The sequence below is a fragment of the Anopheles merus genome, chromosome 2R, assembly GCF_017562075.2.
Source record: "Anopheles merus strain MAF chromosome 2R, AmerM5.1, whole genome shotgun sequence".
NCBI lineage: Eukaryota > Metazoa > Arthropoda > Insecta > Diptera > Culicidae > Anopheles > Anopheles merus.
In genome coordinates this window covers 1,791,349-1,813,771 of record NC_054082.1, presented here as the reverse complement: position 1 = coordinate 1,813,771, position 22,423 = coordinate 1,791,349, and the positions used below count along the sequence as shown (strand labels likewise).

Here is a 22,423-nt window from a genome sequence, read left to right as displayed (position 1 = left end):
CAGCAGCAGTTCGATTGCTGTTTCTATAATTGACCATAAGCAAATAGATTGGACCAGTGCGGTATCTTCATCAGTGAGTGGGGCGAGTTGTTGTTGATATTTTTTTTAACAGCATACCCAAATAAGCCCCACTCACTCATTTGGCATTATCAATTCATCAGCATTATGAATTAATCATGATGCAACATAACCGTACCGGCAGACATCGTACCGAGCATTGAGTTTTGGCATTGAAAAGCCACCGACGGTTAGCGCATGAAATTGGTATAATTCGGTTAAATTGGCTGGGCGGGTTCGGGGCAAAGCAGAAGAGAGGGGGAGGGGGCAAAATAAAGGGGATGACAAAGAAATTCAGAATTAACCACCCAGCCACCGCCCCGCCATCTCGCAATTTCCGCTTGCTCGTCACCGATTCCATGGAACGGATCAATCGCTTTGACAAGTCAATCCCACTCCTCACCACCATTCGCAGCTGCCTCGCCCTACCGCGCCATCCTAGCGACGTCAAGTGGACGATAAATTTTCAATCCGGCAGATAAGCTGCAGAAGAAAACTTTTCGATTTTAGCGACAGCAACCGCACCGTGCCGTACCATACTTGCTGTCCCCGTTTGTTACACGCAGCCCGTCCCTCGTGGTGGGATTTCTTCGACATTTCTTGTTGCTTCTGCTTGTTGACGCACGACTGCACGCTCAACGAATTTCGCAAGGATAAGCTGCCGAGCGCTCGGGCCCGAGTTTTGGCAACCCCAAGCACCGACGTCAAACGAAACGCGCGCTGTTCCCTGCCGAACGTTCGAATTTTCCGTCAAGCAGCGTTGCACGTGGAACAAAGGAGATTAAAAATTATGTTCTCCGGTAGGTAGACGGGCGCTGTGCTAAGGTTTGCTAAAATGAATTTCAAAATGGACGACACGTCACTGACCTCGACAGGAGCGCGCCCGTTCGACTTTAACATTCGCCCCCAGATTCGGATGTTCTGGCATGTAGTCCTACGGAAGAAAACCCGTGTTCGCTTTAACTACACCGCGCTACGCAAGGAATCCCGAGCACGAGTCGAGCTGACAATGGGCGGCAGCGCACGGTGTACTTCTTGGGGCATATGTTTTATTCATGTGGCTTTCTTATTACGTTATCAAGTAGCAGCAGCACGGGAGAACGCCGCCAGAAGCCGCTGCAAGCATTGAACCGGAGCTTTGCAACGGTTTTGATCTCGTGCGCCTCGTTGTCTTAATTTTGCCGTTCTTCAACTTTATCTCAGGTTGTTCATGAATATCTGATTAACTCTCTTGCGCCTGTTGCTCCGCTCTACATCCGCTCCGTGCCGTCCTTTTCCATCTTCCATTTTGGGCACCGCCCGCACGTGCCTATTATTGAGATGTGATGTTGTTTTGTTGGTGGGTGGCCTCCATGTTCAAGCTTGCTTGCTTTTTTTAATCCACACCGTCGTGATTGGTTGTGATGATTTTGGAGGAAAAACTTTTCACATTTTGGAACAGGTGAAAAAAAAAACAAAACCACCCAAACCCGTCTGCGCGCGGCAACGGGTGAAACATTTTCTATCTTGCGCGATAGAAAGCAAATGGAAAAGGACGCACTGAGTGGAGGTGCAATTCCACTAAAAAGCTATTCCTTTTCCAGTCAATAACACTTTTCGATTCAATTTCATTTTTCATTGTAACACACTGCAATCGTTTCAATCCCCGAGCGCGGCCCAGTATGTGCTAAACGCCAAAGAAAGATTGTTTCTCGTGCAATAATCAATGATTTATGTTCGCACGTTTTTGCTCCAGCGTAAAGTCTTTGTGCCTTTACGCCTTGTGAGTCCCAGTACACCAGTTTTGCAACATCTGCAAATTCGCTCTAGCTGTGTGTGTGGGTATGGGTTTAATGTTACACTTCCACAGAAAAAGCGTAATCTAACACCTGCCGCGCGCGACATACAGTGCATAAACGCGCCCGAACAATGATTGTCACACATCGCCCTTGGTGCGGCCAAAAGCGACGGGTCGGGCCATAAAAAAGCCGAAACGAATGTTTCACGTGCTGGCAATAAACTGCGTATGTGATAAATTGGTCTCATATATTAATTTCTCTCCCAAACTCTAGCCCCATCCGTCTACTCGCTTCCCGGGCAAATCGGCACCAGGCGCCTTTCGTCTTCAGCTTGAATTAACCACGGGCAGAAGGATTAGCCAGCATTGCGCAAGGAATAAGCACCGAATTTGGGACGAAAAAAAACCTCAATCAAAACGATGACATTTTTCCCACTGCGACGCAAGGATATCTGGACCTGGCGTACGTGCAAAGTCTTGGGCTAGGGCGATGTCGGTACCTTATCCCCTGCTGGGGATGTGCGCTCACACCCATGTGCGCGCATCGCGTACAGCAAGTTCAAGGACGAAAGAACCGTGTGGTTGTAAAAAAAGGAGAAGAAAAAACAGGAGCCCTAATCATAAACGATAGGGAAAATTGATTTTACTTCCGCAACGAAGGCCAACGACGAGGAGGACGAAGCCCTACGCCGGTGGTTGATGTTGGAATATTGGGGCTGCTAAACGTACCTGTAATTTTTCTTCCTTAATAATTTTCGGAGCCTGACCGGTACTGGTTGATATGGGGGGTCCTGATATCGAGGGGGCTGAAACAAGCCGCTCACAGTAGCAGCCCTCCAGGAAGATGAGTCCGGAGGGCCGCGACGATTGCTCGGATTCGTAGTAGAAGAGTAAATTCTGCCAGAAAAAAAAAACGGGAGTAAAAAGCAACGGAACACAATTAGTATAATTTCGTAATGGTGATTGCTTTTGGGGGTGATTAGGGGCACAAAGCTTGTGGTGTGGCGACGACCAGCTCGCTTACCTGATAGAGCACAAACCATCGCATCTGCCATTTGTTATTATCGGATGTGCGCTTGTGTAGGTAGCCGTGCTGAAAAGGAAGCAACAGAGGAAAAAGATTAATTGATATAGACGCACCGAGCTTTGCGGAGCTTTAGCTTTACTCGCTTTATGAGCTTAGTGTACACGGTGGCCCGGGGCCCGGGTACACGACTCATACTTCGAGAGGCATCGTTTTGAACGACGACATTATCCCAGAACCTACGACACTATAAAACAAACTGTTCCCCACGGTACGTATCCGGTGAAATCCTGGTCGGCTTTACTCTTTGGTCTTGTTTCTCTTCGTCTCGCCAGTCTCCTCGCCCCCAGGATCCCGGGGTTGTACACGATGTACTCTAAATTGATATTGGTTTAACCCAGCGCAACAAGCAGCAGCTGGGATCGTGCGACACCAACGGCATGATGGTCCCCGCATCCGACCAAAACACCCAAGCACCGAGCACGACGATGCTCAATTAGATGAAAATATGTGTTCTCTACCCGTCCAAGTGAGGGTAAATAACTGTTACGACAAAACTTTTCATGCTCGCACAGCATCATCGCACTCGCCGGGGGAGTTAGTTTGTGGGAGAATGGGGGGGAGAATGTTTGGTCGAAACCATGAAACATCATCACGCCGTGCCCGGTTGTTTGTGCTCCCAGGCAAATGCAAACTCCGGCACATGTTCGGCTACACGCCCAGCACAGCAGGGTGCTTTTGGACAAAAAGTTTGCTACACCAGTCCGAATTTAAATAAAAAGCATGTACACGCAGGGAACATAGCAGAACAAACCACCGGCTAGTTGGTTTTGTGAATCTCTTCCCAGCTCTACTTACCATCGAATGATCATACTGCGCCCGATCGGACAGCATAATCAGCTGGTTCTCGTTTACCCGCACGGAACGCTGCATTTTGGGGCTGAGCATTGATGCGGACGGTTGAAGAGAGGAAGGGTGGAAGATCGCAAAACGGTAGCGAAACTCGGTGTCACGCCGCTCCTGCACGCGGAGTGGATTTAGGGATATCTTCCCGCGCACACACTACACTGGTGATACTCTTCAAAAACTGTCACTTCGATTGGTCGATCGATCACGGCACGGCTCACCATAGCAACGGCATACACAGCTCACTGGCGGACGGCAACCAGCCCGTTTCTCGTCTACACTGTGCCATCTTTAGTGCCGTCACAGTAAAGCACACACATACACAAGCACACAAACAGATTCAGTTACTGGCCACTTTACTTCTGTGTCCGTATGGCACAACACCACCCTTAACTGTCATAATACTGGAGCACGGTTCTCTCGATGGCGATTCGATTTTCACAAAGCAGTGCATTGTTTGAGCACGGGTCGGAAACCTCTCGTCGTGGCCGTCAAAGTATTGCTGAGGTGCGGCCACCTGCACCACCACCACTGTCACTGTGTTTTGGGGGTTGCTATTTGTTCAGGTTTGTTGTCTTTCGCCGATGCTCGTCACTGGCCCGGTACGGCGGGCAGAAGCAGACCGGGTGGAGCAGCGGCAATGGCGATGAGAAAACGTCATTGTGCCCGGCAACGGTGTTTCAGCCCCCTCGTCGGCCGCCGCTAAAGTTTCGCTGGTGTGCGGGAAGTTGTCGCGGGTTCGGTCGAATGTCCCCGCGCCGGAGTTGGTCGCACCGTCGGTTACGCTCGATGAAGAAACGATGGAGTGCGGCCCTTAGAAATTCATTATTTACCAAGGGCTGGCTGCTGCTGATGAGCTACGCCGTGTTTTTTTGGTTTTGTTTTTTTTTTTTTGTGCGTGTGTTTCGTCCCAACCCCTCGCCTAGTCCATGCTAATCATGACGAGGTAGCTGACGATACGAGAAAGAGAGAACAAACAAGAGGCCAGATGAATAACAGCGACTTAAGCGAGTTCTTTCTGGAGACGTCTCACAAAAAAGCGTCCTTCTTTTTGTTTTCCTTTTCCATAATAAAGTGAACGCCGATGAAACGGCAAGCTGCTGCCGTGTTGAGCAATTATATCTGTCCTTACACTTTTTGCGCAAAAATTTGATTGACTGTACAGGAAGGAGGACATTAAGAAAAACACCCACCCATCAACACATAAACAGCGTATTTATTGATGCTGGGAAAGCAATGAAGTGTGCCAATTTCAGCGGAAAACTCATGCGGTTTCGCACATTTCCACCTCGGGCTTAACCACGCATCTGGTGTTTGCGGTTGGCGGTTAGCTTTGACTTAATCTGTTCGAGCGGTTCGAGGATAAAGGGGGAGCGCATAAATCACTCCCTCTCTCGGTGCCAATCGAGGCGGGGAAGGCGCGGTCGGGAGGAAAGAAATCTAAACACCCATAACGATAATCCATTTACACTCGATCAACCTGCCGCCGCCATCCTTCAAAGCGGGGCAGAGGGGTTTCAATTCGCTCCGCTCTCCGTTTGATCTCTGGGCCGATTGGTGTTAAATTACCAGATTTATGGCACCATTTGGCAAGTAGCAGAGCCGGGTATCGCTGTGAGGTATAATATTTGCTGCCGATCTTCTCGCAGCAGCTCGAGAATGGACGAGCATTCTGAGGGCTGGCAGGATCTGGCCACGCTCCTTGCAAGATGCTGCTAATGGAGACAAATGAACCTTTTGCACGCGAGGCGCCAAGTCGGAAGCGGTAACCAGCCACACTCACAATCTTCCCACGGCACAGAGAACGAAGAAAAATGACGCAAAACCATCATTTGCCGCTGTTGCCGTGCTGTGGCGGATGATGTTGCTGTTGCTGTTGTTGTTAGTGGTGGTGATAATGGAGTCCAGCCGGAGTCGTTTCGCTTTTAAACCCTTTGAAGAGGGCTTTTCTTCAAAATTATGTGCCACTGATGAGGACGTGATGGACGTGAGCGTGGCCGTGTGGTTTTTGTAACTCAAATTTACAGCTCCAGCGATACGCAAAAGTTCCTCTACTGGGCGCATCAAAGACATGGCGTAGGTAGATGGAACGATGTTGGACAACGGAGAGATTAGAAGTAGAAGCTAAATTCCAATATACAAAAAAAAACTGTTTCAAACTTTTACAGCCCGAGTGCTTGTGTGTATGATGTGGTCAACAACCTTCCAGAGCTTTTTTCATCTATTTTATGGTCGGAAAAGTTTGGCGCATGGTTTTATCCATTCGAGGACTTTTCCTACAGTTAGTACTGACTCAAAGGAAACTCTCTCTCTATCTCTCTCTCTCTCTCGCTCTCTCTCTTTCTCTCTAGATATAGGTCCGCAGCAGTGATGCCCCCAAGTATATCCTTCTTGGAATGTTTTTTTTTTTTCTAATCATCCCACATACAAAACGTCCAATTATTTCGTTCGCATATCTTTTGCCTCGCACGTGGATACAACTCTGCGCCCCACGTGACCAGTGAAATTTGATTAGAAAAATAAACCAAATTCCCAAGGGGATTCCGATAACCAAAGGAGTATAATTTAGTGCGGAGTAATACAAAACCCATTACCATTCAGAGCGACGAAACGATGCGTACGCGTATCGAAAGAGCGAAGAAAGCGGAACAGTGGATCACTACTACAACCTAGCGGTTTTCCTTTTGCTTATCTCACAATGCAACACACGCTCGCCGTATCAGGGGAACAATATTTCAATGGCTTCAATCGATAACCAATAATGGCTGAGAAGCAAAACGCTTCCCACAATTCCCGCGTCCGGGCTTGTTTATCCCGGTTCGATCACGCGAGATGGAGACGCCTGGTCGATGAAAATGACATTTTGTGTAGTGCACACACGACGCTCACATTACGCTCGACCACCGACTTTCCATATACACACACACACATACACGGCCTATGCATAGATAGCGCACAGTGTAAGCAGCAAATGTAATCCACCGTAAGGGATGATCGATTTTTCGTGACTTCAATATTTAAATTGCCTCGGCCGGCTGGGCTGTGGATGGTGCAACTGTCCGCTGCGTCCGAAGCATGGTATTAGAATTACCCGGTATCAAAATAAATGGGAGGTAAATATTCAATCAGCCTGATGGACGTCTCTTTCCTGCTGCCGATCAGCCCGCGTCAACCTACCCACAGGAAGCAGCACTGGAAGCCATCCCCTTCTTGGTTGCTTTTGGTGGAGCTGGAGCTTTTCCCGCTGCAGCAGCGCTGCTTGTCTTAGCGATACGCATAAACTGTCAACAAATGATAGCAAATCAGTGGTAGAAAGGAGGATTGTTGTGTCTCGGTGCAGTGCAGAAAATGCGCGCTGGAAAACAAGTGCCATCTCCTCCCAGCTCTCACCAGTCAAGCAACGTCAAAGACCGTCAAGCCAAACCGAACCGAGTTGACGACCGGTCGACGATCGGGACAATGCACTTGTCTGCTTGCACTGCTGCTGCTACTGCTTCTGTCCGGAAGCTGCCCGGATTGCCGTTGCCATTGCCACTAAGAGCATTATCGTACTTCTCATTACATCCCACTGCTCGAGGTGCACTTTTTCCAACCCATCATCATCATCATCATCATCATAGTTTGTGTTCTCGCATCGTTCTCTTGCGTCGTCGTCGTCACGTCTGGCTTGTCTTTTGCTTCCGCTTAAGCATACCGTTAGCAGCGATTTTGTACCCCGACGAGGTGACATTGATACGGAAGTACAGAAGCACGTCACCCTTCACCGTGGATGGGAAACCCGTTGCTTCTCTGTGGCTGACAATTGGAAACCAATTCAGAGGAAAAGCTAGTCTTCATCCAGTCGTGTTTTATCCTGCTAGTGCACTGACCCAACTCATGGGCAGAAGTTTTGTTTTTTCAACATTAGAGTTCACTTGAAACATATTTATAAATGCTTCTGCACCCTTTTTCCATCCCCAGTGCTCGAGCAAAGTCGAGCTTTAGTTGCCGGTTGAAACCGTTTAGGCCAGAGGGAAACGAGTAACCCCGCCTGAAAGGGTTGCCCTCCCTTAGGATCGTTAATAAAATGGTTCGTTTTATTGGCATGCATTAAAATAATATTTATGCTTCCCTCGTTGATGCTTTAGCTGCCATTTTGTTCGGGGCGTGCATGCGGTTTAAGCATGGCAGCTCTTTCGGGACCCTTGTTCGACAGTTTCGACAACTTTGACGGCCTTGCAAGACGACGACCGCGCTGCTCCCACAAAACGAAAAGTTTGTAATATTTCTTTTCGATCTTGCACACTTCTCTCCATCGACCAAAGCGGGTGTGCTGCACCCAAGACGACGAAACTGCTGCTCACGTCGTGCACGTTGCGGTGTTGTGTACGAGGTGGCGTTTCTGGCTGGCGTTCCGGCACTAGCTGTGTGTTAGCTTTTACAAGCCCATTAAAGCAGGTTTATGGTCGCGAATCACGGTAGTAAATGTAGCGTGGCGCTAGTGGCCGATATTGAGCGCTATCGAGTGCTAACCCGCAACCAGAGAGAGCGAGTCAATCGTGCGGCATTAAGACGCTTCTCCAGGAAACGTTTGCCGTGGTCGACGGTAAAAGCCACCGTCAGATCGTTGGCTTCACGGTTAGAGTGGTCGGGTGTTTTGTTTCTAGACTAGATGTTTGTGCTGCTCTCGGTCACGTTGGTGGACTCCAGTGGGCTCAATCGATGCCCGTGTAGTGTAATGCGATTGCTTAAAGAGGTGAAAGCACATTAGGGCGGGAATGGATGTGTGATTTACACGTTGACACGTTGCGTTCACTGCAATAGAAGCAATGGAAGCCCCTAGAATATGGTTAAAATTGAAGCAACATCCTGCACGGTCCACATACTCAAGCAGAACATACTCCTTTTCCCTAAGCCCCCCACTAAATACTCGTTAAACCTAGCGGGATAGTTCATGCAAGCATGAAAAAGTAAACGCCTGACCGTCCGATGTCACGTCTGCCCTTCATCAACGCGGATACCAATCGGAAGCTTTTAAAACGTGAGCCCGTCCGTTAAGCGCACGCACACACGCACACACCTAAATTAACATACCTAAACACACATATGCTTATCCGCGGACACCTACACGGTCGGCAGCTTTTCCAATGGAGAAAACGCTCGGCAACGTAAACCCCCGAACCCGTGACAAAATGAGGTTTATTTTTAGTCCTCGACTCAGTCCCAGCATCGGTGTAATCTTCTACCAAGGCTAAGCACAACAGCGAACGAAGAGTAAGTGCACAAATCCATCTTCTCTCTCTCTCTCTCTCTCTCTCTCTCTCTCTCTCTCTCTCTCTCTCTCCCTTACTCTCCCACCGTGGACTATCCTCCTGATCGTAGGATGCATACTGGGACTGAAGGCAAGCCGATGAAAATCTTTACCTAATACCTAAACACAACCTCTCGGGCCCGGGAGTAAATGGTGTGGGAGAGGGAGGGGGGAGGGGAGGGAATCCGGTTTTTCCGAGAGCTTTTCAAGAGGGATCACACGGGCAGTGTAATGACCCGGGTGCGGGTTGCCTTCGACAAATGTAAATGCGTCGTAGCTCGGTAGGTAGGCAGGTTGCTGGCTGGCTCGTCGACGTCATCGTCCCAAAAACTCCCCGAGCCCCGAGAGCTTGTTGAATGTCGATTTCAGGAAGGATGTAACTCAACCGGGCCATATTTGTTGCGCCTAAAAACAGCTCCCGAAAGCATGGCGCATCCCTCGGCGCGGGCAGGCAGGGCGGGTGTGCTGCGCCGTCTAATGTAAGATACATTTCAATTAAACTCGCATCTTAGAGAGAAAGAGAGAGAGAGAGAGAGAGATAGCGAGCGAGAGAGAGAGAGAGAGAGAGAGAGAGAGAGAGAGAGAGAGAGAGAGAGAGTGGGAAAGCTAACTGGGGAGCTGTTTGAGCGGGATGAAAATAAACTTTTCTTCGCTCGCGTGGAAATGAAAAAGCGGCCAAAAAATTCCGAAAGTAGAATAGAATGTGGCCGTAAACGGTATTTAAGCGTAAGGTTTCTCTTTTCTTTTTTTTTTTTTGGGCTGTGTGTTATAGATGACTGTTGCTATTGTGCTATTTGGGAGCGGGTGGAGGTCTTTGCCGTGGAAAAGCGGCATCAAAATATGATTAAGTAGTTAAATTTGAATGCCAACAAAGCAGGAAGACCCATTATTTATCCTGAACGAAGGGATGGATTTACCCTCAATTCATGTTAAATACGCTTCCCACTCTTACTTCCCACCCACACGACAGGCAAAATTATCTGTTACAACACCATTAAAAGTATCGCTTACAGCGGGACAAATTGCGTCGAGCAAAAGTACCTGTGCTGGTGGACCAAAAAACGATCAACTTTTATGCTGTTCTTCTTCGCCCCCACAGAAACCCTCAGCAAACACATCTAGCCACCGATTAATACATCCTGATTGCGCATAAAGCGCCACCACCCGTGCAACCACTGGTAAGCGAAGAAGAAGAAAAAAAAACCCACTAATGTTTGACCACTCGTTCCACCCCATCACATCCGGCCAAGCGGAGGCGGAATTCATCGAATGCTATAAATAAAACTGCTGCTCTTCCCGAACCTAAAGCTCTTACTGCGGGACAAATTAAATCATCGTTCGGCAACGACTTGGCCAAACCTCATCCCATCAGCACCATCGTCATCATCGACGGGCGGATCTCTCCACGCAGCGAAAGGCTTCCACGGTTTGGGTGCTCTTAGAAAGACTTTCACTCTTTTACGCCTAGCCGTGCCCAGCACCGCGGCACGATTGTCTTACGGGCGGACGTCTTCTTGACTCTTTCCCAATCTTGACACATCCTGTGAGTGGTATGATTAATGGCGGTACGGCAGTTCTTCGGCGGAAAAAGCGACGAAACGAAACGACCAGCCAAACTCCGCCACGGCAGAGATAGTCTGTTCTGCTCTGTGTTCCGAGATTCGCGCACACCAGGATGCGGATGGGAAGAGGGACTTTTTTTTTGTTCGTGAATCGATATGAAGTATTCGATCATGTTTGGCAGGCGAATAATGTGTCTGCCCCAAGTACGTCACACGCGTTTTGATAGAAATCAGAGCGAGACCGGCGTGAACCTGGAGCGGGCCCACACTTGCCGCTGTCTCATCCCTAAACCGATCGTGCGAACAGATCGTCAGCGAGCGTGTGGGCGCTATCCAATGAATGATAAATTGGATGAGCTTTATCGGGTGCCCGTGCGCTGCTCATGTCGATGAAATCTACGCAAAAAGTATGATATCGAATTACGTACGTTTCGCGGACGATAATATGATTTCATCGCGCTTTATGCTAATGTGATGAGCGAGGAGGGAGACAACTGTCATCGCTGCTCGCAAGGCAGCATGTCGGTGTATTATTTTTAATAACGACAATAAAGAAAATTAGCCCATTAGCAATAACGCCAGCACTGGCAACTGTTCGGAAAATAGCCAATATTAAAATACAAAACGTTCGCTTCTGGGAATCTGTGTCTCCTATGAAGGTTTACAAAAGAAAAACTTTATAAAACGAACAAAAGTTACTTTCAAATGCACACGACATTACCACGAAAACGGACAGAAGCTTTGTCCAACTGCAGGCAGAATCGGTTCGAGTTTAACACGCCACCCTTACAATGGCTCGATAGTGTCATCGCTAGGCACGTTGTTTGTCACAGCACACGTCATGGACTGAATCTCGATTTGACCTCAAAAAGAGACTGATGGGGTAAAGAAGGTGTAGAGATGAACCGATTTTGCTTTTAAACCTCAAAAACATTTGTCCTTGGTTTCCGATGAAAACTGATGATCGTATGCCGCGCACACAATGCAATGTGTGTTTAACACGGCCGTGTGTTTGTTCAAGGACATTGCTACACCCTCTCACACCAAGGTCCACAATCTGGCTGGGGGCGCTCGCGCAGCACACTGACCTTGCATACGACACCACCATTGCACGGGAGGGAAAATAGGCCACACCGGGGAAGCTCGTCGATGATGGGGGGCAAGGTTACAAACTCTGTGTGTCCTCGCCCGTTTTGCACGATCTCATCCGGGCGGGCGTGCAACCATATCCTTCGTGTTCCAGAGCGACCCCGGGGGATACCAACAAAAAAAGGACATCAAAGCTGCTGCGCGCAAAGCGCTGCTTGCGACAAAAAAGGCTGACACAAAACGCTTCGATCTGCTACAGCATCACCAACGATGATTGTTGAAGATGTGGTAGAACAATAGGTTGCTGTTCTAAGGCTCTTCCAAAGCACTGTTCTGCACGTGTTTCATCCTTCAAACCAGTGGCCGAAACACGAAATCTTGCGCACTTTCTTGGAATTCTGGTGAGAACCTGAGAATTTGTGGATTTTCAAGCGCTCGAAGCATTTTTGGGGTCGAAACACACGGCACGTCCTCCCATTCCGTTCGCATTTTTGCCCTGCTGTGTGTTGGCGTCCTCTGTATAAGAACATCCATTACAAAGTCTTTAGAACAAACTTCTCCGTGCTGTTGTGAACGGAGCGAGCGAATGAAAAGTCTCGCCAAACCACACAAGTGATAAATCATGCGATAATTATCACCCGTGTATTGCACACGATCAACAGGCTGGCACTGCCCAACAGGGCCCACCACCCCCGGGAATCGCCCCGAGCTCATTATGCACAATTCAACGAGTGCGAGCGAGTGTGGGGTGGATTTTCACACACCTGGCAGGGCCACCGAAACGACGTCCCGCCGCGCTGAACCCCGCGGGTCCTGTGAAGTGAGCTGCCAAATGAGAGAAATTAATTTAAAACTGCAATCGACAGGTGGTTCCTTTCTGTGCTGTTGCCGTTTTGCTTGTTGGTTTGGTGGGATAGCAGAAAGAAAGAGAGAGAGAGAAAGAGACAGACCGATGGGTCCAATGGAGGGGGTAGAGGACCGTGTCCGGTGAGTAGCTAATTTACCCTGGCGAATGGTTGTAGCTGAGTTGGGCTCGCCTTACTTGATGTCGTTTGTGACTGTTCTGCCGCCTCAATCCTCCGTCGGTGCTGGGCTAATGAATTCCAAAATGTCGTTCCCCCACAAAACACACCAAACCACACACACACTCACACTGGCACGATCGTCCACACACACTGAAATTTCACTCTGTAACATTCGGTGGAAACGTTCCCCTCCTGTCTGGGGACCACGACCGCTGGAGTCTCATCCTTTTTTCGATGAACCCTCGCTTTGTGTCACCACCACCACCTAACCACTAATCAAAGTTACCTCTCGCTGGTCGTTGGCCCTGTCTATGGCAAGCTATCCGAAAGTCTTTCCATGCGATGCCACATTCTCGCACGCCACCGTTAGAGCGCTGTTGGAGGGCAAAGGAACATTTAAACCAACTGCCTCACCACCACACCAGCACCTACTGCCAAGCACTCCAGCACAGCTGCACCATGCCCACCATGGCCACAGGAAGCAATCAAAAGCCCCCGAACACCGTTCCTACTGGGTGCACTATGGGGAAGAAAACCGTGCCGATACGTTCGAAGGATGACTTACGACTGGCCGAGAGGAAAATTTTCACTTTCCACCACACAGGAAACCGAGCCAGTGCTGCATCGGAATCGGGGGGCTGCTTCGGTTTCGGGCGCCGTAGGATCTCTCGCAGGCTCTCACGGGTACTCCCGGGCGCGCTTTCTCTCGCGCGCGCATCCGAGACACTCTCGCATCCTCTGGCGGCCGCCACGCGATACGGTACATTACATATTTATGTTTTATGCTCCATCCATCCAACGGACCCCCAAACCCGCGATACAACATAACCACCATCGTCCCCCATCGTCATCGTGCTTGAACTATAGACGACAAGTTTTTCGCCCCCCTCCGTGCCCCACAGAGTAGTGAAAGGTCCCGACATTCTCACACGCCTCACTGTTGACACAAGCGCCAGCCAGGAAAAAGTCAGCTGTTGCTATGATTGGTTTTCCATTACGCCTAGCGCACCATTACATGCGTTGCATAGCAGGATCGATTTCGGTTATTTTAAATCAATTTTTATGCTCGGCTGAAGTGGTAGCAAAACAGCATAAATTAAAAAAAAACCCGATCCCCTTTGTACATGAATCGATTAGAACCCGTTGCGGTACGGTTGGAAATTTGTATGCCCATCGCACGTGCTCGCGTCCTTGGGTTTGGTCCTGGCCATTTAACATTTATCTGTGAGCATCGGTCGCATCCGCAGCGGCAGCAGCTGTTTGCTCGCGTTCATTTGCTCAATCTCTACACGTTTCGGCGTCCGCTGCTGCCAAACCGAAACCCTGCTCGGGCGTTCGGGCCCAGCGTGCCTATGCTAACTGTTGCTTCGCCTGTTGCTACACCGCCACACCGTGGGGCCACCGTGGGGAACGGGGAGGGGGCTGTGTCCAGAAGTCGGGAGGACACCACACACTCACCAGCCACTTCACAGGTTATTCGCTCGAGTCGCATGTGTCGCCGCGAAAGAGCAGCCTCCGCGTTCTCCGTTCTTTACCACGCGGCTGGTGTTCCCGAGTGGCGGGCGGGCTGGTCCCAAATGTTGCGGCATCAACACGAGGACGAAAATAGAATTTCCTCGAGCTCGGTACATTTAAGGCTTCGGTCCCGAAAAAGCCTCCGAGTGATCGAGAGACCCACGGAGAAGCGGCCGTTGTGTTCTCAGAGAGAGAGAGAGAGCGCGCGCGGGTGCTTTCGTGAGAGAAATCCTTTCGTTAGACCCAGTCCTATCGTTTTAGCGTTGCCCGCGAACCACGTTTTCCTCCTCCCCTTTGCCACCTCTTCTTCCCCTCTCCGCGCGAAACTTAACTTTCGGGAGGGAGCAACAGTTTTCCGCATTTTGCGCCAACGCGTGTTTGCGTTTCCTTTTGTTCGCTGGCAAGATATGTACGCTGTCGTTGAAATTTACTTCAAAATGCAATGACCCAAAAGAAAGGAAAGTTGATTGCTGTACGGCAGCCGATACTTCCCCATTTCCGGTGCTTGAAGATGAATTCCGGTTCAACACACAGCGCAACAGTGCCTCGCGTGTGAGCCGTGTGCAGCTTCGTTCGCTCACAAAATTAGAGCCAATTTATGATTAGATCCAATTCCGCGTGAACCGTTGCGTGTTCGTTGCGCAGTTCTCCATCTCTTCACTCCTGTCGTCCAGACTCTCCGCCAGACTTCCTCCTCCCCGTCCCCACTGCGAAACGGGATGATATTTCAAACGACATTTCAAACAGCTACTCGTAACCAGATTCGTCTCACTGAACACATCGGAAGCCGTGACAGTACGGGCTCGTTTGTGCGTGTATGTATCAAGGTAAAATCAACATAAATCATCCGGCATCATGTCAATCGTTATGATTGATGTAAGGTGAGAATGCTCACTTACTTGTGTGTATGTGTGTGTGTGTGTTTGTTTGCTAGATTGTGACCACGGTGAGGCTTTTCCTGCATGTTTTTCCCCCCCACCTAAGGCAATTGGTTTCCTGTTTTGCCACAATCTGCGCTTTGATGAATTCCGGCGAACGCGACGCTCTAGCTACCAAAAGAATGAAATCAATACCTCCCCTGAAGCGAGAGGATCCTGCTCCTGAGGAATTCCAGCCCCTTGGTATGACGTCAATAGACGGTGGAAAGGTTGTGAAATTATCACACCGTAAAAAAAGGACAACCATCATCTTCATCTGGTTCGCCCTTTTCTGCCTGCCTGCCTGCCTGCCCGTTTGTCCTATCATCGCACGCTCATCGGCGCTTGTTGTTTGAGCTGTGAAATAATATTTAGTAAAGACACAGCCAAGAACCCATGAAGCATATTGTTGCTGCTTAACCATACACAGCCACGCGTACGCACGGTCAGAATGAAGCAAATCATGACGGATTAAAATCACGCTTCCAAATGCTGTGAAGATGGATCGTTCTACACAACCGCGTCACGTGCCAAACTCCATTAGCAGCACATTAAACACAACCGTAAGGTCTAATCATCTTATCGTTGCGCTTGTGAATTAGCTCCACTTGCAGGGGTTTGTTCTGTCGGTAACTACTGTTGTTGCCCAATGTATGTAGCCTTTCCATCCTCATTACGGGCGACGTTATTTGCGCCATCTACTGCTCTACGATACCCAAAGGACGGTCGTTCATTTGGAATTTAACTAATTTATACATGATTATACTATTTTGTGTGAGGCTCTCCGCGTGCTCTCCTGCAGCCCGCAGACGCTTTGCACGATAAGCGTGTGGCTTTTTGACCAGACTGGCCCTCTTTGGTAATCCGGACCACCGAAAACAATTTCCAATCACCATCAACCATTACGGTTGGTGCGATTTAAAATACCGAAAATGTGTATTCTCGTCTTGGAGGTACCGGGGATGTAACGAAACGAAACGGGGAAGCAACCAGCAAAACCAAGTGGAGAATGTTCTGCGATGAAGGTGGGGCGGGAAAGCGCTAAAGATGCGAATGAAACACAAACACGCGTACATTTCCGGTGCTGCATAGCATTATCTTCATTCGCGTGTCGCAGGCTGAAAACGGCTGAAACATATTCTCACCGAACCAGGCGCTCACACCAGGGGCTACCGATTCCCGGGGTGTAGTCCGGTAAAGGAAAAGCTGCTCACTCCATTCCATTGCGGGAGTTGTCAGGAATGGCTGCAAGCTACTCTACCCCCCTCCCCCCTCCCCGCGAGAAGATCGGTCACCATTACCATAGCCACCACGTTACTACTACCGCTTGCGCGGTGCTGGTGGGACTAGGACGAACCAAATACGGTTAGCGCAGGACGAAGCAGGATCAAGGTCGCACTGACAGGCGAACGCACCAACACCAACGCACAGCACATACAGCATACGCAGCAGCAGCAGCAGCAGCAGCAGGTGAGTGGCGTAACGCAGGCCTACTACGATGATGCTCCAGCGTTGTAGACCAGCTGTGAGCTGTTCTCCCATGCTGGAAACTGGCGAGAGGACGAGCGCGCGCTTCGCAGAAAGGTTCGGGCTCAGGTGCGCGGGATGAGTAAAATGTGTTCGTACTACAGAATGTGCTACAGAATCGGCAACGCACCGTGTTTCGAAGGGAACACGACAGGATTATAGCCGCAAGGGCAGGTAACGAGAGCGAGAGAGGCAGAGAGTGAGAGAGTGGGAGCTAGAGAGAGAGAGAGAACATGAACGGAATCTGACTTTGCCCAGATGTAGTTCCACCGTTCTTCGATGGATGGGGGACGGGGTCTTCGTTACATTGACCCAATTTTTGTGCGTTGTGCTCCGGTTGGCATTGGAAACAGGGACATTGAACAGGCTTCTCGACTTTTCAACCGTTTTTCCCAACCCCAGACAAGAAGCTGCTCGCACTTTGGAACGATTTGCTCGTTCATTCTCCTTTGTCTTGGAATGGTTGGAGTGGAGCAAGGGTTTTTTTGGCATTTTTTTTTTTTGTTGCTGCTTCTTCTCAACGTTATCGAGCAGGTCCAAATCGAAATTCAAATCAACTAGCAAACAGTGACATCGTTATCGCCCTGCGGGATGACGCGCCCTGGTGCGTTGCGTTTGCACGACCGGCCCCAAAAAACATGGCATCTCCCAACAAATAGGTTGCCGTCGCCAGCGCCCTGGGCACTGGGCGTACACGCAACTGTATGCGACACACCTGTACTGACGCAAAAGGCGAACATCACCATGCCATGTTTATAAATAGCGCAATTATCTACTTTTGGGGCTAGTCGCTGGCGCAAAACGCACCAGCCAGGCCGGTCTGCTGCTGATGCTTTTGTCGTCCATTTTCCAACTCCACCATTTGGACTCCAGATTTGGACACTGCAACAAGTAGAGCCAGCCTGGTGCCAGGAGCGCAAATAAGCATGGTTCTATTCATGGAGCATTAGTACGGAACATCATTTGCATTCGCGTTGGTATGGAAATTGCGGATGGAAATACCTTTTGTACCACAGTTCCTCGAACTACAATACGACCAGAATGATCGGTTTGGTTTGGCGAAATTTCTGCTATTTTTCAATGGAATTCGTTCAAATTATGCAATACACGTTCATCACGCTTCATTTGCGGTTGTGCTGCAGCACAATTAACCCTTTCGCCAGGAATCGTGCAAAAAGGGCGTGGGCATCCGGGGCGTTTGCGTTTATTAGCTGCAGCAGGCTGCCGCGATGTCGGGCTTCGGCTTTCCCTTTCCGTTGTTATGTTTTGATGCTCTTGTTTGTATCTCTTTAACACGCTTATTATACATAGTTATTACCCGGTGGGTCAAATGATGTTGCGCATTTTTAGCGCAACACGTTTTGTGACGGTGACATGTTTTTAACGGTGGTAAGACTGCTGGCGAGAACAAATGAAAATTGTGGCTGATGTCACGAATGCGATTACATGTTAGAAAGCAGTTTAAGTAGTAAATCCCACAGTACACACGGCTCGTTTTGTTACGTTGCGTGTAACCTTTTAACCCTACCATTGCATTGCTAATGGAGCACGATTTGTTAACACGACGGTTTACATGTTGTTTTGGCATTAAGGTTTCCTAATACATTTCCAGCAATTACAGATTTTGCCAATGAAATAATAAATCTGAGCTTTTAAGATTGAGACTTCGTGCGGAAGCAAAGAATTTTTAGATTTTTCATACTTCATATGTTGTTAAACTTTTTATATTGACAATGCAAGACACGTTTGCTGATAGAGGGGAAGTAGAACTGTTTCAATAATATGATGGCATTGTACTAAAATAAATCTAATAAGGCTGTATGTAACCTCCAATCCTAGAGTGGACCTTACTTACCTACTTATCCGGCGCTACAACTGCTTTGCGGTCTTGGCCTGCCTCAGGAGTGTCCGAATAGAGTTGACCATTTTCTTCAAAAAACCAACAATTCAGATAAAGCATTAATTTAACAGTGCTTTAACAAGACCTGACTGCACGAGCTATGCTGCGAAGGTCGTTGCGCCTCGATAACGGTAATATTTTAAACTGGAAACGATTTGAAACAATTGGAAATATTTCATCATTTCAATGGCGAAATTTTTCACACAACCGAAAATGTTTACACAGCTTGGTAGCATTCTACACCGTGCCTTCGCGTCAAAATCTATTCATCTTGGCTTTGTTTACCCCCTCGTCAATCGACTGCCCACAAGCCAACAAAGTCTTCCGCGTGATAAAACGTACATTTCGTGCTCAAACTCACCTGTAAAACGTGGCTCTACCGGTTTAAAACGCTCTCCAAAATGATGAACCAAATGGGCATGATGATGCAGCAGCAAGGTGTCGGTGTACCCGGCGGTCCGGGTGGTGTCGGTGGCGTTGGCATGCCCGGACCGGGAGGAGTCGGTGTAGCACCCGGGATGATGCAGTCGCCTCAGATGCAGCAAGCCCAGCAGCAGCAAGTGCAGCAGCAACAAGTCCAGCAACAGCAGGTGCAACAACAGCAAGTACAGCAGCAGCAACAGCAGCAAGTTCAGCAACAGCAGCAGCAGCAGCAGCAGCACAGCCAATCCGCCCAGCAGCAAGCGCAGCAAACCGAGAAGGTGGACAACATTTCCAAAGTGAAGGTTCTGGTCGGACCGCTTCGCGACGCCCTGTCTACTACGATCAAAACAGCTGCCCAGCTCATCCAGCAAAACACACTGGCCGACGCAGGATCGTAAGTTTCTTCGGTTGCTTAGATGGCGCCCAATTCTCATGACAGTTCCCTTTTCACGCGGCAGGAAAACGGTAGACCTGAACAATGCGCCTCGGTTTGATAAGCATTTGGAGGAGTTTTATTCGATTTGTGACCAAATCGAGCTGAATTTGGTAAGTAAAGGGAGGAGGAAAATGTTTCGATGGAGCAATTTCGTTTATTCTTTCCTTTCTCTTTGCCTCTCCCCAGAAAACGACCAAACTTTGTATGCAGCAGTGTACCTCTTCGCAGCAGTATCTTCCCATTCCGGTGGCCACGAGCCAGCCGCCACTGCCGGAAACGAACGCACTCACGTACAATCAGTACCTGGAGGTGGTGAAGCTGCAGATCGGCTACGCGAAGGACATCCACGATACGCTAATATGCGCCGCGCAAAACATTTCCCCCAGCGAATGATAGCCGAAGCGGAACGGAAGCCCAGGGTGGCATTACGGTGGTAAGAGAAGGATAATGGTTTACTTTATTTGTTCTTTATGGCATACATAGAGGAATGGGCATGAGCGAGCGAATGGTGGAGAGGAAGGGTCCAGTTCGTTTTTCCTCCGCACGGTCCAGTCTGGTTTCGCGGTAGCGGTCTTAACGATCGTCTAAGAAATAAAATTAAGCTTACACAACTATACAGCAATGCAGGAATTAGATACGGGTTTTACGGTTATTTATCGCCCTCCGTAAAGACGGCGTTGTCGATGCCCTGCTTTTCCATCGCTTTCTCGGCCAGCTTGGACACGACGGCCACCATTTCCTCGTCCCGGTTTCGTCGCGGAATGTAGATGTCGGTCAGCTTGCGCTTATTGTCGGAGAAGTACAGCTCGATGTCCTCCAGCGTGCGCTTTTCCGTTTCCGGCAGGAAGAAGTACACGAACGCGAGCCCGACCATGCCCATCACGCCGTAGAACAGGATGACACCGGGCAGCGAGAGCGCACTCTCCAGATTGAAGTACGTTTTGGTCGTCACAAACGACATGACGTAGTGCAGGGCAGCCGTAATACCGCACGCCAGGCTGCGATTTCTGTAAATTTAAGAGTGAAAGTGTGTTGAGACTGCTGAAGCTGCTAATTGTATGCTCCCTCACTCCCCCCACGACGACGTACCTGAAGGGAAACACTTCGCTGAGCAAAATCCAGGGCACGGGCAGCACGCCAACGCTGGTGAAGAACGCCAGCATGAAGAACAGCACCATCGGAATGTAGCCCATCGATGTGACGTGGCTCGTACCGGGATGGTTATCGAACGACGTCCAACCGGGCGGGAACGTGTTGAAAGCGTAGATGGACAGCGAAATGCACGACAGCGCTGTGACCGCCATCGACGTAATGGCGAGCCGCCGTTTTCCCACAAACTTGATGCTCACCATGCACACGATGTTAGCGATCAGCCCGAGCAGTCCCGTCGACACGGTGGCCCAGTTCGCGTCCAGCGGCACACCGTACGCCTGGAAGATTTGCACCAAATACGGTCGCATCCCCGTCAGCCCGCTGAGCTGACCGAACACGAAGAACAGCATCACCAGCACGAACGGGCGCAGGTTACGCTTCCTCGTCAGTTCCTTCAGCTTGGTCCACTCGGTTAGCGGAGGATGCTGGCAGGTGGTCGTCGAACCGCTCTTCTCGCAGATGGCACACTTTGCCGAATGCAGGCTGTAGCGCTTCATCTCCTGGAACTCCTGCTCGACGGCCTTCGGGGACACCCAGCCACGCAGCCACTGGAGCGACTTGAGTGCATCGTCCGCCCGGTTCTTGGACAGCAGCCACATCGGCGTCTCGGGCACAAAGCAGATCGCAATCATCGTGGCGATCGGAATGACACCACAAATGGCCGCCGTCGTACGCCAGGTGGTTACCGTCCCCAGCAAATACACCATGAAGAAGCCCAACATCACGGCCACACCGGCACAGGACGTCAGAATGCCGCGGATCGATGGTTGACTGATGACGATGGATGGAAGAAAAGTTTAAGGTTAAGCCGTCGTTACAAACAGCAAAAGACAGCGTAATTACCAAATTTCCCCAACGTAGGTCACGATCGGCGCTTCCATGAAGCCGACGCCCAGTCCGAGCAGTATGGCCGCCGTGTACATTTCCTCCAGCGACCCAGCAAAGTGCAACATAAACCAGCCAATAATGTGCGGAATGTTGACCAGAATCATCGATCGCTTGCGCCCGAGCGGCTCGAGAATGATTCCGGACAGAACGCTTCCCACCGGTTGGCAGATGTAGGCAATGCTTCCTATTTTGCGGCAGAAATACAACAAAAAGGGGGAGAAATTTTAAGAAATGATGGTCTGCTGGCGCCACATTGGCGTGAGGTGCTGCTGCTCACCAAACCAGGACGCTTGCTGGGGTGTAAAGTGGAGAAACTCGTCCGGGGCGCGATTTTTTATGCCCCGCAGGGCGGGAATGACGATCGTCGGGAAGGCGACCGCCATGCCGAGATCAAGCAGGAGGAAATTTTTTGCCGTACTGGCCAGTATCTGTGGCAGGATGCGGCGGAACGCGCTCACTTCCTGTTGCTGCTGCTGCTGCTGCTGCTTATCGTTACCGTCGAGCCGTGTTGCCATCTTGTCGTCAGTTCGCACCTTTTTCTCGTCCCGCCCGTTGGTGGAGCCATTTATTGTGTAGGCCGTTTTGCTGCAAACGGCAAACGAGAAGAAGAAAAGGCAAACGCCGGTCAGTAACGCACGTGCCGGTGGCAATATTTCGATTTCGAGAATTACAACCCCAAGCTCGGGTTTTAGATAAGGGATGATCTTTTGCGCTCGTGCGTTTTTGCTTCTGCTTCTTGCGCTTTTCAATCCAATTGATCTGCCCGTACGACTGTGTGTCCCCGTACGTCATCCCGTACTTACCCCATGATGGAACTCGGAACGCCTGGTTTCGTAGATCAGATAATGATAGCAGGATCAATTCTTGAGTACAACGCACGCCAATGAGTGCACAATCTAGTGCGATTGATAATAATTGGTCGCTGTCGATGCTGC

The 22,423-nt window shown here is 49.8% G+C and overlaps 3 protein-coding genes across 9 annotated transcripts in view; 1 reads left to right on the top strand and 2 right to left on the bottom strand.

The window, feature by feature from the left end:
- LOC121603473 (ras-specific guanine nucleotide-releasing factor 2-like) overlaps positions 1-13,290 on the bottom strand; it is a 53,573-nt gene extending 40,283 nt beyond the window's left edge. For 5 of the 7 annotated variants that reach the window (XM_041932234.1, XM_041932238.1, XM_041932239.1 and 2 more), the window contains exons 1-4: positions 12,710-13,290; positions 3,717-4,714; positions 2,859-2,927; positions 2,564-2,731 (exon numbers count right to left, since the gene is read on the bottom strand). In XM_041932234.1, the coding sequence (XP_041788168.1) occupies positions 2,564-2,731; positions 2,859-2,927; positions 3,717-3,806 (327 nt within the window). In that variant the 5' untranslated portion in view covers positions 3,807-4,714; positions 12,710-13,290. The remainder of the gene's footprint in view (positions 1-2,563; positions 2,732-2,858; positions 2,928-3,716; positions 4,715-12,709) is intronic. The other 2 variants (XM_041932235.1, XM_041932236.1) reach the window with 2 other exon arrangements.
- A 5,588-nt stretch (positions 13,291-18,878) lies between these two features.
- Positions 18,879-20,081, top strand: LOC121588580 (mediator of RNA polymerase II transcription subunit 29). Its single transcript, XM_041906658.1, has 3 exons — positions 18,879-19,406; positions 19,471-19,558; positions 19,635-20,081. Exons 1-3 carry the CDS (start codon positions 18,991-18,993, stop codon positions 19,839-19,841), a joined length of 711 nt encoding a protein of 236 aa, XP_041762592.1. The 5' UTR covers positions 18,879-18,990; the 3' UTR covers positions 19,842-20,081.
- On the bottom strand, positions 19,986-22,383 carry LOC121588571 (facilitated trehalose transporter Tret1-like). The gene is made up of 5 exons (XM_041906642.1): positions 22,292-22,383; positions 21,766-22,073; positions 21,444-21,672; positions 20,538-21,371; positions 19,986-20,455 (listed from the first exon to the last, which is right to left on the bottom strand). Exons 1-5 carry the CDS (start codon positions 22,294-22,296, stop codon positions 20,098-20,100), a joined length of 1,734 nt encoding a protein of 577 aa, XP_041762576.1. The 5' UTR covers positions 22,297-22,383; the 3' UTR covers positions 19,986-20,097.
- Positions 22,384-22,423: the final 40 nt, after the last annotated feature.